Source organism: Sceloporus occidentalis, unplaced genomic scaffold (assembly GCF_023333645.1).
Source record: "Sceloporus occidentalis isolate IW3139 unplaced genomic scaffold, rSceOcc1.0.p SCAF_90, whole genome shotgun sequence".
Taxonomy (NCBI): Eukaryota; Metazoa; Chordata; class Lepidosauria; order Squamata; family Phrynosomatidae; genus Sceloporus; species Sceloporus occidentalis.
The window spans coordinates 3,355,367-3,370,083 of record NW_028317070.1 but is presented as its reverse complement, the minus strand read 5'-3'; the positions used below and the strand labels follow the sequence as shown (position 1 = coordinate 3,370,083).

At 39.1% G+C, this 14,717-nt stretch overlaps 1 protein-coding gene across 1 annotated transcript in view; it reads right to left on the bottom strand.

The window, feature by feature from the left end:
• Nucleotides 1-13,510: 13,510 nt before the first annotated feature.
• Nucleotides 13,511-14,717, bottom strand: part of LOC149284617 (polyphosphoinositide phosphatase-like) — a 123,089-nt gene continuing 121,882 nt past the window's right edge. Inside the window, exon 24 of the mRNA XM_089496466.1 lies at nt 13,511-13,688. Coding sequence (XP_089352592.1) covers nt 13,511-13,688 — 178 coding nt within the window. The remainder of the gene's footprint in view (nt 13,689-14,717) is intronic.

Here is a 14,717-nt window from a genome sequence, read left to right as displayed (position 1 = left end):
ATCTGCGAACCAACGTTCATTTTCATTGAATGATTTACTTTACTGAGAGGGTGTTGGATAAATTGAACAGCCTCCATCAGAAGTCGTAGAGGCTAATACAGTGAGGGGAACATACATGGGATAAGCATAAAGCTCTTAAGAATCTAAGACGTCATTAGATGCAAGAGGAACATTGAACATTTAAAGGGTTTTAAACTCTAAAGCACACTTTTTGATTCTCCGCAGACCTCCTTCTAAATAACAAAAATACAAATATCAGACGTAAACATTTTTACGTAGTTAGCGCTTTATATTTATGTTATAAAAAACGGGTCTGTATTTTATGAATCTTACTGTAATTATTGAATAACATTTACTGTATGAACATATATATGTTTTCTGCAATTAACAATATTTATTAAGAGAGGCTAAACCAACTAACAATACATATACAAATTGCTATAAATTAGTATATGCTGTTACCAAACTATCTATTCATTGAGTGAATGGAAATAACAAAGAAACAACAGGATAAGCCTATATACATGTGATACAATTACCACTCCCTTGTGATCATCTCCACGCAGACTCAGAGAGAGAGAGAGAGAGAGAGAGAGAGAGTTAGGAGGACTTTATAAACACAATAAGTCCTCCTTCTGCTGGACACTCCCCTGGAAACCTATCTTCTCCAGTGACCCTTAGAGACCAAGGTGATAGAAAAAGAAAAGGACATTGCACTGGGGGGATGGAGTGGAAGGTGATCAAATGCCTTAACTGATTTGCCATGTGCTCTGCAGAGAAGAATCTCCATTAATGTTTGAGACCATTTTAAGGTCTTGTATAGAGAGGCTGTGCCCATTGGATCTCTGCATCAGAACACCATTTCACTTCATTGGCATACATTACATTACATTTATTTATAAAGTGCTGGCCTATTCCGCAGCGCTGTTACATTCATTAGAACATTTTATAAACACATATAATAACACATACAATAATAAACTGGTGCAAAGGAGAAGAGGGTCCTGCTCTTTCGAGTTTACAATCTAGTCGGTGGTTGAGGGGAGTGAGACAATAGGAGAGGACGGCTTGGATGGGGATGAGTTGATCTGCTCCTGATGCGTTGAAGCTGTTTGTTTCAATGGCTGTGATTATGATGATGGTTGGGAGCACTGTAAAGGAATGTTGTACGCTTCCCTGAACAGGTGAGTTTTCAGAGAGGTTTTGAAAGTCGCGTACGAGGCAGAAAGTCTGACGGAACGGAAATTCCACAGGAGGGGAGCGGCTCGGGTGAAATCCTGAATACGGGAGTGGGAAGAGGTAACAACAGTAGAAGAAAGCTGCAGGTCGTGAGAGGAGTGAAGAGGGTGGGTAGGGGTGTATTTGGATAGGAGGATAGAGATGTAAGGGGGTGCCGAGTTGTTGAGGGGTCTATAGGTCAGGGTTAGAAGTTGATTCAATGAAGTGATTGGCATAGTGGAGCAGCGGATGAGGAGCGGCGGCAGAGAAAGATTCATCCAGCTGCAGTGTTGAGGATAGATTGAAGCGGTGAAAGGCGGGAGAGGGGGAGACCGGTTAGTAGACAGTTGCAATAATCCAGGCGGGATATCACAAGGGAGTGGATTAGTAATTTGGTGGTATCTTGCGTGAGGAAAGGGCAGATTCGGGAGATGTTTTTCAGGTGGAGGCAGCAGGATTTGGGGAGGGACTGGATGTGAGGGATGAAGGAGAAAGCAGAGTCAAGGGTGACACCAAGGCAGCGAACCTGGTCTGTTGGATGGATAGTGGAGTTATCAACAGTAATAGAGATGTCAGGAAAAGTGGACATAGTAGATGGTGGGATTACCATGAGTTCGGTTTTAGAGATGTTGAGCTTTAGGTAACGGGACGCCATCCATGATGCAATTCCTGATAGACAGTCAGTGAGGCGAGTTAGAAGAAAGGGGGAAAGGTCAGGAACAGAAATATAGATTAGGGTGTCATCTGCATATAGGTGGTACTGGAAACCAAAGGAAGAAATACGTTTTCTGAGGGAAGAAGTGTAGATGGCGAATAGCAGAGGCCCAAGAACTGAGCCTTGAGGAACACCAGTAGATAGCGGTGGGGGAGAGGAGCAAGTTCCAGTAAATGAGACACTAAAAGAACGGTTAGAAAGGTAGGATTTAAGATATGAAAGAGCCATGTCACGGATGCCATGAGCATGGAGGTTTTGTAGGAGAAGAGGGTGGTCGACAGTGTCAAAGGCTGCTGAGAGGTCCAAGAGAACAACCAGTGAGAATTGGCCTTTTGTTTTAGCTGTCAGGAGTCATTAGTAATCTTAGTCAGAACAGTGTTGAATGCTGTGGACGGAAAGCAGATTGTAGAGGGTCAAGTAGAGAGTTTGACGAGATAAATTTTGTCAGTTGATTGTAGGTTAATCGTTCCAGCAGTTTGGAAGCTAGAGGGAGAAGTGAAACTGGATGGTAGTTTGATGGGCATGTGGGATCAAGTGAAGGTTTCTTTAGGATGGGGGAGATGATGACATGTTTGAATGAGGATGGGAATACACCAGAGGACAAGGAGAGATTAAAGATGTGGGTTAGGCTTGGGGTAAGGACACTAGAGAGGGGTGGCAGGAGATGTGAAGGTGCAGGGTCGAGGGGACAGGTGGTGAGGTGGGAAGACAACAGGACCTTGGAAACATCGTGTAGTGTAACTGGGCTGAAGCAGGTGAGGCTGGATTGAGGTGAGGAGGGAGGTTGAGGTACCATGTGATTGACACTATGGGAGAGGATGTTATCCCTGATGATGTCAGTTTTGTTTTTGAAGTAGGTGGCAAGCTCTTGGGCAGAGAAGTTGGAGGGCAAGGGAGGTGCTGTGGGTCTGAGAAGGGTGTTAAATGTGGAGAATAGACGTTTAGGGTTATGGGAAAGAGAGGTGATTAATAAAATGAAATATGTTTGTTTGGAGAGATGGAGGGCCGATGTATAGGAGCGGAGCATGAATTTGTAGTGAACGAAGTCTTCAGGTGAACGAGACTTCCTCCACAGGCGCTCAGCGGTACGTGAACAGCTTTGAAGGAGGCGCGTCTGTTTGGAATGCCATGGCTGAGGTGGAAGGAAGGTATGATTGGTTGTCAATCATGCCTTCAATTTGGATGTCATTAAAGTATTCAGTTATTACAAGAAAGGCTACACACAGGCAGAAATCCCATGTTTTATCCTGTTAGACATTAGAACACTAGACTAATGCCACCCCCCCCTAGACAGGTACAATTAAAAATACAGTCAGAGGTGCTGGACACTCTCTTCTGTGAAATGTTAACTAACTAGCAGCACACAGGGAACGGAAGACACCAAACATATTGGAAGTCCTCCTTATCAGCAGCAACAAATTATAGTCTAGTCCTAGGGAAGCAAGCCTCCCTGGCGTAAAACCAGAGGGCAGATCATCCCCATAACGGGGACATTGACAGGCTTTGCCACACATGCTGTATCTGTAATACACATTACTTGTAATAATTCTTGTAGGTGGGATTTACTTTAAGTTCGTCAGAAAACTTCAGCAACTCAATTAGCAGTGAATATGTAATGATTCACACATCAAACTAGAGAAAGGAGTGATGATTTCCAATGTGTACTATGTTAGATTTTTTACATACTATATCTTGAGATGTTGTGAGCTTCCGAAGGCGAGTAACAAAAAGGGAAACATCTACTTTTCATCTGTATGTGTCACAATACTTGCACTAAACTAAAAGATAAAATGATTGGAAGGAACAATATACAGTATGGATAACTACAGAGGTAAAATAGAGAAAATTCCATGGTGGTTACATTGCATCAATATATGACTTCTTGATTTGATCTTGCTTTGAATGGACAACTTCAGTTTTTGTGTAACACAGTACCACCTTATTATGAGATGATAATAAGCATGACAACTGCAAAATTTAGGGAGAATAACATTAAGTTGATGGAACTGTGACGTGTGAGATTAAAAAATCTCAAAAGTTGTAATTTTTCAGTCAATAAAGGGGTCTCTTGAGTAAGATCAGCTCATATGTTGCCTTTCCTCCTCTTCTATTTGAAACTGGAAATACACGTGTTGTGCTTTTTCACATTTTGAAATTAACATTATTGATTAATGTCGCTCTATTCTCTTGCAAATGTTAATGAAACATATGCCCCTTTACACTACTTAACTTGGTGCTTGTAATGTATGAAAGTGCCTAACCATGTGAATTAATACATGTGCTGCAGAAGGAGCATTGATCTATAGCACAACTCAAAACATTTCAATGATCTGTCAGCTTTTAATTACCACAGAACAAATTAGCCAGCATGAATTTGAATGTATTCACATCAAAACAGTATTCAAAGTGAACAAATTATTTAACAAAAATCACAAGCAACGCTTCAAGCTAAAACTCTCATTGTGTTTAAAAGGAAATCTATTCAACACCATTACAATAAAACATATGTTAACATAAAAATTTCCACTTTAATGTTTTTCTTTTTTATTGTTCCTGTTAAGTTCTCCACAGACTGTGTAACACCAATCTTTACATTTAATTGAGCCACACAAACACCACATCTGTGCTACTCACTTCCTAGAAAGACCCAATTTAATTTCCACGTGTACAAACACCACAGAGACTCACTTTCCACTCATAAGAACGTAGGCGATAATAGTGGACTCCCAATTCAATAGTCAACATTATTGTAATGGCTCTAGTCATGTTTAATCCGAGGACCTTAAATGTTAACGGATTGTTAGTATAGCAAAAAAACAGCTGTAGGGAGGTCCCCTTGCCGGATCATTGGCCTAAGATGGCACGTTAGCAGAACAGTGGGCACAGGTACAATAATAGTCAAGAGGCAACAATGGCCAGAGGTCATTAAATAGAGAAACTGGCAGGCTTATTATAGCAGAGAGTCATTTCTGTTCTGTTGTCACATGAAAAGATATCATACAATATTTACAAAAATGTGAGGGGTGTACTCACTTTTGTGAGATACTGTATATATATATATATATATATATATATATATATATATATATATATATATATATATATATATATATATTTAATGAAATTGAGTAAATAACAAAAGTCAATGTATTAACATTAGAACAAAGGTTGTAAAGTTTTAGGACATATTAAATAGAAAAAAGTGGCACTGCAGGTTCTGTGGATATACTTCACATAATTATTGAACATTTTAATTGTATTAAAAGATGTTAATCCATTGACTAATCTGTTTGGCCTTTGAGTCAAGAATTAATATTAACTTGTTTGAGAAAAACCATAAAGGCATTATCCTTCTAGAGCACAGAATCACCTGTACAATATTGCATAACAACCATATGTATTGCTTTAGAATCGCATTTTAAGCACATTGAAAAATGAGTTGAGTTGCACCTTAATTTTCATCAAACCTCATACAAAGCGGTAAACTAAGCATTGCCTAATCTGGAAGATAAAACACAACTTTCCCATTTTGCAAACCTGAATGTATTGCAAATGTTGCCAGCTTCTCTGTAGTAATTGCTTCACATGACTCATTCCTGGCATTGTAATTGGGTAGCATCAGTTATAAAGGTCATGCTATGCACATGTTCAACATCAAGGCAAGATAAATTAAATGTTTTTATGAATAGAATGCCATACAAGCTTGCCTTTAAAGCTTGAGCAATAAATGAGAATGTTCTTGTATATACCGTACCAAATGCAACTTTAAATAAAAAAAAAAAATGCAATACTTGCAAGGGGGTACATAATAAAAAACATATACTGATAATAAGAAAGGAAGTATGAAGGATGGGTGCTAAAATGAAGCAATCCTTGACCCTTGTACTAGAGGACTGCATTGGGAGGCAGGTCCCGCGGGACCCGCCAAAAAACTTGCGGGCACGGGCGGTCTTTCTGGGGCTGCGGGCCGGAGCGGGCGGTCAGGCACTGTACCTGCGGGTCTCGGTAATCCCGCGCAGTCCCGCAAGTACGCCTTCTCGCTGCTCCATTACAGTGTCTCCTATCTTGCTCCGCCCATGAACAAGGCGGAGTCACGTGATGTGACGTCACTTCCTATGACTTCGCCTTGTTCCTGGGCGGAGCAAGAGAAGAGACACTGTGAGGGAACAACTCGAGGGCAGCCTTGCGGGACTGCGCGGGAAATCAGGTGAGGAGGCGGGCGTGATTGGCCACAAATGTGGCGGGAGCGGGCGGGAGCGGAACACCCACATTGCGGGAGCGGGATTCAAAACAGCGGGAGCGGGATTAAAAAGGCAGTCCCGCGCAGGGCTCTACCTTGTACTGCCTATACAATGCGGTGACAGTGTTTGATCTTACCTTAACAAAGAAAAACATTTATTTTATATTTTGAAATGGCCGCGGCATCCATTTAATGCCGCAAAGTACTTTATTGAGAAAGACAGACAAATAACAGATAAACGTCAAAATCCACATAACCATTTTAACCCTGCAGTAGGGTCCCCTAATGCTACTATAAACTTTGTAAACAAAGGTTATCCACAGCAACCACCCGCCCGGTACCGCTGGTCATTCTTCAACACAAAGGGTCGGGATTAAGCCGTGTCACCTACTGGCGTCACCATAAACCAACTTTAACTCTAGCATCTAACCAAGATCCAGATATTAACCCCTCGTGGGTTTTCTCACCTGCACTTATAAGGGACCCTTCAACGCACGAAAAACCTTGAAAATACTCCAACAGGGCGTGCGGGAGGGAAACTTCACACAACAGGTAATCACACACTGTAGTCGTCGTTGTAGAGAATAAGATGTCCCTAAATACTGCCCCTTTATATAGTAACTTCTCCCGCTTTAAATCCAGCAAGAATTTTCCCGCCATCGAGCGGACCCACCCCTATAGCCCTTACAGTACCCGGGGTCACCCAGAGGGCATTAACCCACACATCCTGAACCGGCTAGCTAATAAATATCCAATATGAAAAGGAGGGGGGGGACAGGAGCACCTTTGTTAATGCAGGCAGGGTCATGTAAGTCCTTCTGCTAAGGGCTCCAGGGGTCCCTTTAACATAAAAACAAGATGCTTAAAATATATAGCCTTTGCTACCACTGTTCTTTTTCACAACAACAATAAGCTAGGAGTTCACAGAAACCAACCACATTCCAGTTTTTGAAAAACAACTAACATATAAAGATCAAATATCAAGCTATGATTTTGTTTACAGTTACATAGAAACAGAACTATACGGCAGAAACATTCCCCTCATCTAGTATGCCTATTTTTTCCTGATGTAAGGGATTCAAATCCTTATCAGTCCTTGGTCTGGCCCCATAGTGAGGATAAATTTATGTCTATCCCATGTTTGTTTTAATTCCCTCACTGTATTTGCCTCCACCACTTCTGCTGGGAGACTGTTCTATTTATCTTCTACCCTCTCAGTAAAGTAGAACCTACCTAACCTCTATGTACCAAATGTATTGTGGGGAGATTTTTTCTTTTTTGGCCAAATGTTGGTATTTACCTTTTTGCACATTCCTTTGTCCCCTCCCCTTCTGGCCTCCTGTAGCCATAACTCCTCCTATTTTTAACTTTAAACATTTTCTCTTGTTAGTATCTGTAAGGAGAATACTAGAAAAAGGAGTCCAATATGCAGAATATAGTCCAATAAATAAAATAGTAAACAGTGGAAAGCCAAATAACGGTTCTAAGGTCGAGGGCAGGCTTTAAAAGTATGGATAGCCAGGTCACGGTTCCAAGGGTAAAGGGCGGGCAGCAAACAAGGACAATCAGGAGATCATGAAGGTGATGCTTTGTGTATAAGTTTCAGGATTCGGGTAGAAGCCTCAGGTACAGAACAGGGTATGGAGTTCCTGAGAGCATTACTGGATGATATCCATAAGTGGCATAAAATGGGGTATAGCCCCCAACAGGTTTTAACTGTGAATAGATGGACACATCTACCCACAGTTTGGACCTGTTGGTCGTGCTCATGACAGTTTAGTGCTGGCATAGATATGGCATGGAGAAACGTAGGTGATGATGCCCTTACGCATAGAAAGCCACCAGAAGTTTAGTTTGATTGGGGTGGTACATAAATCTTGCTGTAATGGTCCAAGAGACCATCACATGGTACCAAGTGTGGTAGTCCATAGGATTGAGCACTATGAGTTTGGAGCAAGTTCCATTATTAACGCCTGGTAGCCAAGAAGTGCCCCTTGTGTAAGATGCTTTCTTCTTTTTGCTCCTCCAGTGGCTTGTCTTACTCATGAATACATTGGTTGTTATGAGTAAACTTTGCTGTGGGTAGAAGTAGATTCCAATTGTCTTGTAGAAATCCAGGAATGGATTGAAGCAAAACAGAGAATATGTGAGATATGCAGCTCCACAGCCTGGGTAGAACGTGACAGAGTGAGACGTCAAAGGCTATTTATATGGAGGTGCAACTTCAATGCGTGGAAACCATACCCCTCCTGTCTGCAAGTTATGTGTACCTGTCTGCCTACCTTGTTACTGACCCCGGCTTGACTCCAGACCTACCCTTGCTTCTTCTGTCTTTGTCCACGGCTTTCAACCTCAAGATTTTGCTACCTGTCAAAACATATTAATGTAAGTGTATATCCAGGTTCCTGCATCACAGGTAACTCTGCTGTAATCAAGTGTAACTTTGCTGTTTCTGATCATGCAAACCATTTACTTTCAGATAGTTAACAATCCTTTAACTATCCTTTAGCATGGCTTCCATCCATTTGCAAATTACTGGTGTAAGACTTACTGGTCTGTAGTTGGCCGAGTCTTATCTGCTTCCAGTCTTCTGGAACTACTACTACCATTAGTGACTGGTTAAATAAGGCTGCCAATGGTTTTGTCAGCTCTTTTACCTACTTTGGGTCCCATAGATGTGTTTGTTTTAACTTTGGAGAGTTCATGTAGAACATTTCCCCTGTAAACACCTGTTTTACATGTCACCCCATTTCTCTTTGCTAACATGGGTCGCTCAGCTTTATCTTGATATGTAAAAACAGGAGTATTTAAGCAGTTGGCTGGATCTTTATCCTCAGTTACATAACCTGCTTCATTTGTGTTTAGTTTTATTATTCCTGGTTTATGTTTTGTTTTCTCACTTATATATCTAAATAATATTTTATCACCTTTTTTTAACCTGGCAATTTTCTTCTCAGTTTGTGCTTTAGCACATCTAATAGTGTGCTTTGCCTCTGTAAGCTTTATTTTTGCTCATCTTTGCTCTATCTTCCTCATTTTGATTCTGTTTATAGTTCCTAAAAGCTAGCATTGTCTCCTTTAGTATATTTGTCACATCTGCAGAGTACCACAATGATTCCTTGTTTAGTCTTACTAACAAGTTTAATGCAATGTTCTGCTGTCTTTAGCGGGATCAGATTGTTTCTAAGGATCAAATTTCAAGCTAAGATTTTGTTTACAGTTTATGCTACATATTCTTTATATTTTTTTATTACTGTTTTTGTATATATAGATTCATCCACAACACCAGCTCCATTATACTTGTTTAACCAATAGAGTTGGCAAATCTGACAAGTGCAAAACTGGTAAGTGAGGAGTTAATTGTCAGAAGGGAGTTCTATTCAATTTCAATATCTGGAAGTAAATGGATTGCATGATCAGAAACAGCATGGGTTTACTACAGGGAGATCTAAACTAACTTAATTTATTTTATTTGTTTTGACTGGGTAACTGAGATAATAGACCAGGCAGGCGCAGTTGATATTGTCTTTCTAGATCTTAATAAGGCGTTCAATACTTTCCCTACAGAAAAGCCAATGGTTATGTTCCAGGGGGCAAAATGTTTTAGTTCATGGCTTATATTCAGAGGAAGGACTTCCTACTGGTGGGGGTTTTCATGGATCACTATAGGGGCCTGTACTTTTTAATATTTGTATTTGTGATATTACAGGTTTTAATGGCAACATGACTTTTTGCAGATGATACAATGATCTGCAACAGGGTAGACTTTCCAAGTCGAACTGAAACAAGTCAAATGGCAAATTACTTAAAGTAGAAGAAAGGTTGGGAGTGTGGCAGCTTTGGTTAATGATGACAAATGTAATATAATGCACTTGGGACATAAAAAATGAAGCATTTACCATTAGGGGAACTGTTGTCAGTAACAATGGAAGAGGGGGACTTGGAAGAAATTATTTGTGTTGACTTAAAGGTAAGCAAACAATGCAATGAAGCATCAGAAAAAGCAAGCAGGGTGCTGGGTTGTACAGTGAGAGGCACTAGTAGCAGGAAGGGGAAGGAGCTTCTGCCACTTAACAGATCTCTGGCCAGGCCTCACCTTTTGTGCACAGTTTGTAGGGCAAAAATTATCACAATAATTTTTTGGTTTATTGGTTTTCGGACAACTAATTCAATTTCCTGTCCCTTTGGTTTGGACGAAACTTTTTATTCCGAAATGAAATTTGTTGTCAAAAAATGGAAGTGGTACACAAGTGGAACAGCCTTAAAGCAGATGAAGCTTGAGGCCCACAAGATCCCTTAGATTTAAAAAAATGTTACAAAGTATGCTTAATGTAAGAAAGATTTACGTTACTGGAGGGGAGGTTGTAGACGCATGGAACTGCTTCCCAGCAAAAGAAGCTTAAGGTCCACACAACAACTGAGATTTGTACATTTTATTTTATGTAATAAAGTCTTTAAAGTCGAGAAGATGTAATGTAGTGAGAGGATGTTGGATATGTGGTAAGGCCTCCCAGCAGAAACCTGAGCTTCACGCAACGCAATAAAGTCTTACTTAATGTAAGGGAGATTTACTTTACTGAGGGGGTGGTGGGTACCCTCCCAGCAGAAGAAGCTTGAGGTCAGCAGGATCCATGAGAATTGTACTTTTATTAAATTAAATAAAGTTTTACTTAATGTTAGAAAGATTTATTTTACTGAGTGTGTTTGATATGTGGAACAGCCTCCCAGGAGAAGTAATGTGAGTTCCACAGAACCCTTGAATTTTTATTTTTCCTTTCCACATATTTGCACCTCTCTCATAAGGTTTAGGGTAATTTTTTTCACCATCGACAGGTTTGTCATTGCAATGGTTAACTATAGCCTTTTTTTCTTTTGCTGTATGTAACCTTTTGCAACCTGCCCTTCATTGTTTCCTGGGCAGTTTGCATTTGCTAATACTTCATATTAGAACTTAATAAGCAGCGCTTGTTAGATTTATTGGACTCTGAATGCTTAAGTGTACCCACTTTGAACCTTGACCACAATTTCTGTGAATGCTGCCAAAAATGCAAATCATAGCTTGTTTAAGCCTGCCTGACCACAGAAAAAGTAACATCTTGTAATTGCTGTCAACTGTCCCAGGAAATGTGTGAGAGGAAGAGATGACTCTTTTAAAGCAGATAAACAAAACTGAATGAAATGTTGGCAGTTTTGCCATTCATTTTCATTAGGTTATGTCCCTCCTCCTTATTGGAGATTGGTACAAAAGCATGAAATAGAACATATTCGTTAAAAACCAAGTTTGTACAAATCTGAATCCCCAAGTCTATAAATACTTAAAGGGATTTAACACAGTACAGAAGGCAAGCTTATTTGAAAGGACTAACAATGGAACAGTCTCCCAGCCAAAGTGGTGGAGATAATACAGTGAGGGAATTTAAACAGGAATGGGAATTTAAGTAGGCTCCCCCCTCCCCCGTTCTAGTACTGCTCACATCAAAGACTGGGGTCTAGACAATTCTATGATTTTTTTAGCTCAGAGCTTAGATGTGGAGAGTTCCAGCACTTAAAAGTTGGTATCGCTTGTTGTAAAAACGTACTAAGCAAGTAGCAGAAAATAGGAATCCGTTTCCATTCTCTTCCACATTTAAATAAAAGTTAAATTTTAATTTATGAAAAAAAATATTTTTCTCCTATATTTTTCTTTTGTTAATTTATTTCTGGGATTTAACTCCCAAACGAGCAATTTTTTGCTTTCTACTTGGAAAAAATTATGAAGTATTTTTAGTCCCCATCCCACTGAGAAGGGGATGTCGAGGGGGGGGGGTACAGATTATATAATCCCATGTAAATTTTACTACTCTCTGACAGAGATTAATAAGGGTCCATGTTTCATTTTATTCAATTAGCACTAAATTTCTAGACCCAACTGACTTTTCTATTATTAGTCTCATATTTGCTAGACAAAATCAGAACAGTATATTACATGTTTTACCGAGACATTGGTAATTACTATTCTTTTACCAGCTACTTACCTCTTGGCATAAACAAGTTTAAAGCTCAATGTGTGAATTTAGTTTATACAAAACAGAAAGATTAGAAAAGAAGCTCTTTAAATTTATAAATACACAGTGAAGGAAAACAAAGCAGTATGCGCAGCCTCAAGGTTTACTGGAATACTGTATTGGAATATTGAAGTCCATATGATGACTGGAGTGTCCCTTTAACGATGGTCCGGATGATGCTACATATCACTAATATGCATAACTGGACTTTATGAGCATTAAGAGCTAAGAAAATTAATGTTTACAGTGCAATGATCATAAGTGTAATTGACCAACATGTGGCTTAATTAATTGGTCAACAGGGAACATTATATTCTTTCTCATAGTCTATCCAGGACAAGCAAATAAAATATGTCAGCATACCATAAATTCATCCTACTTCTTTTGTTTTCAAAGAATACACAAGTAATACGTGTTGTATTCCAAAACATCATTACTTGTTCCATATAAAAGTCCTTAATTGTGCAACAGCTGTTAACGTTCCACTTCAAAATATTTTTCATGCCAAAATGACAGGTCAAAATGACGATTAATTTCACAGCACTTTTTCTTATATTATACAAACACACATATCACTTTTTAAAGGGGTAGAAAACAAGATTTCTTTTAACAAAGATCATTGAAGCAAATACTGAGGCAAAGTGGTAGAGAACAGCTCTGGTTTAGCTCCATCTGCAAAGATCTGAATACCATCATCTACTGATATCAGTAGATTAGCCTTTAAATTAAGTGGCCTACCTGGCACGAGTGCAGCAGAAGACAGGAATGCAGACCTCCTTCAACACTAGAAAGTTTTTGAAGGGTTAAACATTGAATGGAATATGAGGCCTGTCATTTGTACTGTGTGGAGCCCCTATACAAACCTGAGAACTTTGAGTTTGACTAGGAAGCTCTCAATATCTACAGGCCTACAGAGCAATGCTTTGTGTCACTTGGTCCTCTGTTTGTGTTTACTTCCTGCTCTTGTGATGCGCTATGTACAACCTATGCTCTAAGGCGGCTAGCCCCCTGCCACAACCTATATCTACCCTCTCTTGCCACCCGTATGAAGCAGAGGGGGTGGATCTTAGTGACTCAGTCTAATAAATTACAGTGCTGTATTTCACACAAGACACCTGGAACTCCCTATAATAGTAAGAAATTCTGGTTACAAAAAAAATAAAGTAAAGCATTTAAAATAAATGTTTATTTATCAATGTATTTCATCTGACAAATAGCTTTCACATGTTGTTTATTTTGTGGACCCTGTTTCATATAAATTGTTGCTACTTTCCTAGTTCTTCTTTTTTTTCTTTACATGTATCGGTTTCGGAAGTACTCCCTGTACATAAGCATGTCTTCTTTCCTCAAAGACTGCACAAAACCTTTTCCAGCTTGGATGTGAGCACTGAATATCTCCATTGACTTCCTGTCCACCTTGGGAGGCTGAACTTCATATATGTTGTCTTGAGAGAAAGCTGAGATGCAGCTCCTGGAGGTGACACAAAACAATTAGTTTATTTCATGTAATATATTATATTTGAGGATGTAATGGGTTTAATTGTTCATTTATACATTAGAAAACTTTTTGTTTTTGTCTACTACAAAATCAATATAGGTGCACCCAGTGACTTAAATGTGTTAATTTATCCTATTTATATTTGAAAAAGATTTAATCAGAGCTGTTCAACATGAAATACAATGTAAAAACAGAAGTGTCACAGTCTGTCTGGCAAAATTGTCATACTATTTTAATCATACTGGAAGGCTGCCTTATAAAAAAGGCACAATGATGCATCGTCACAACTGCTTAGTGTGAAAGAAAATTATCAACAGCCATAGACTTAATTAAGAATATACACACATGGCTTCACAAATAGTGATATATATATATATATATATATATTTATTATATATATACATCAGCAGTTTATGGCTGATTATGCAATTCTATTATACACATATGTGCTTTCAGGTGTGTATGCATACATGTAAAATAACCTATTCAACACTTTTATTCCACACCGGTTTGACATTACAGCATTACAGTTCAAGCAATTTATATTAGCCTGTACAATAATAACATTCCCTTAAACATACACATGTTGTATTAATGGTACTCCTCTTTCCGAAATGTAATTTCTGTTACAATAGCTGGAAGTATTTGTCTACTTTTTTCATCAGACTAATATGAGGATCTAAGAGACTGAAAGTATAATGTTAAATCGACATGTGCCTGTTAAAAGAAAATGGTATAGTTCCTGTGCAAGCTTTTATGTGTCAATGGAATAATCCAATTAATTAGGATTAAACATGTGAAAGTTGTAGTTCAGCAGAGTGAATGCACAGGAATCTCACCCTGCCTTTACAACGCGCTCAACCTTATTGAATTTAATTATTAAATATGCAATAGAGACAAAACTACGATTGACATGATATATTGCATAAGTGACTACAGATTATCATTCTTATCGTTGATTTTTACAGCCTCAACCATTTTACGCAGCACTTTTTACAACAA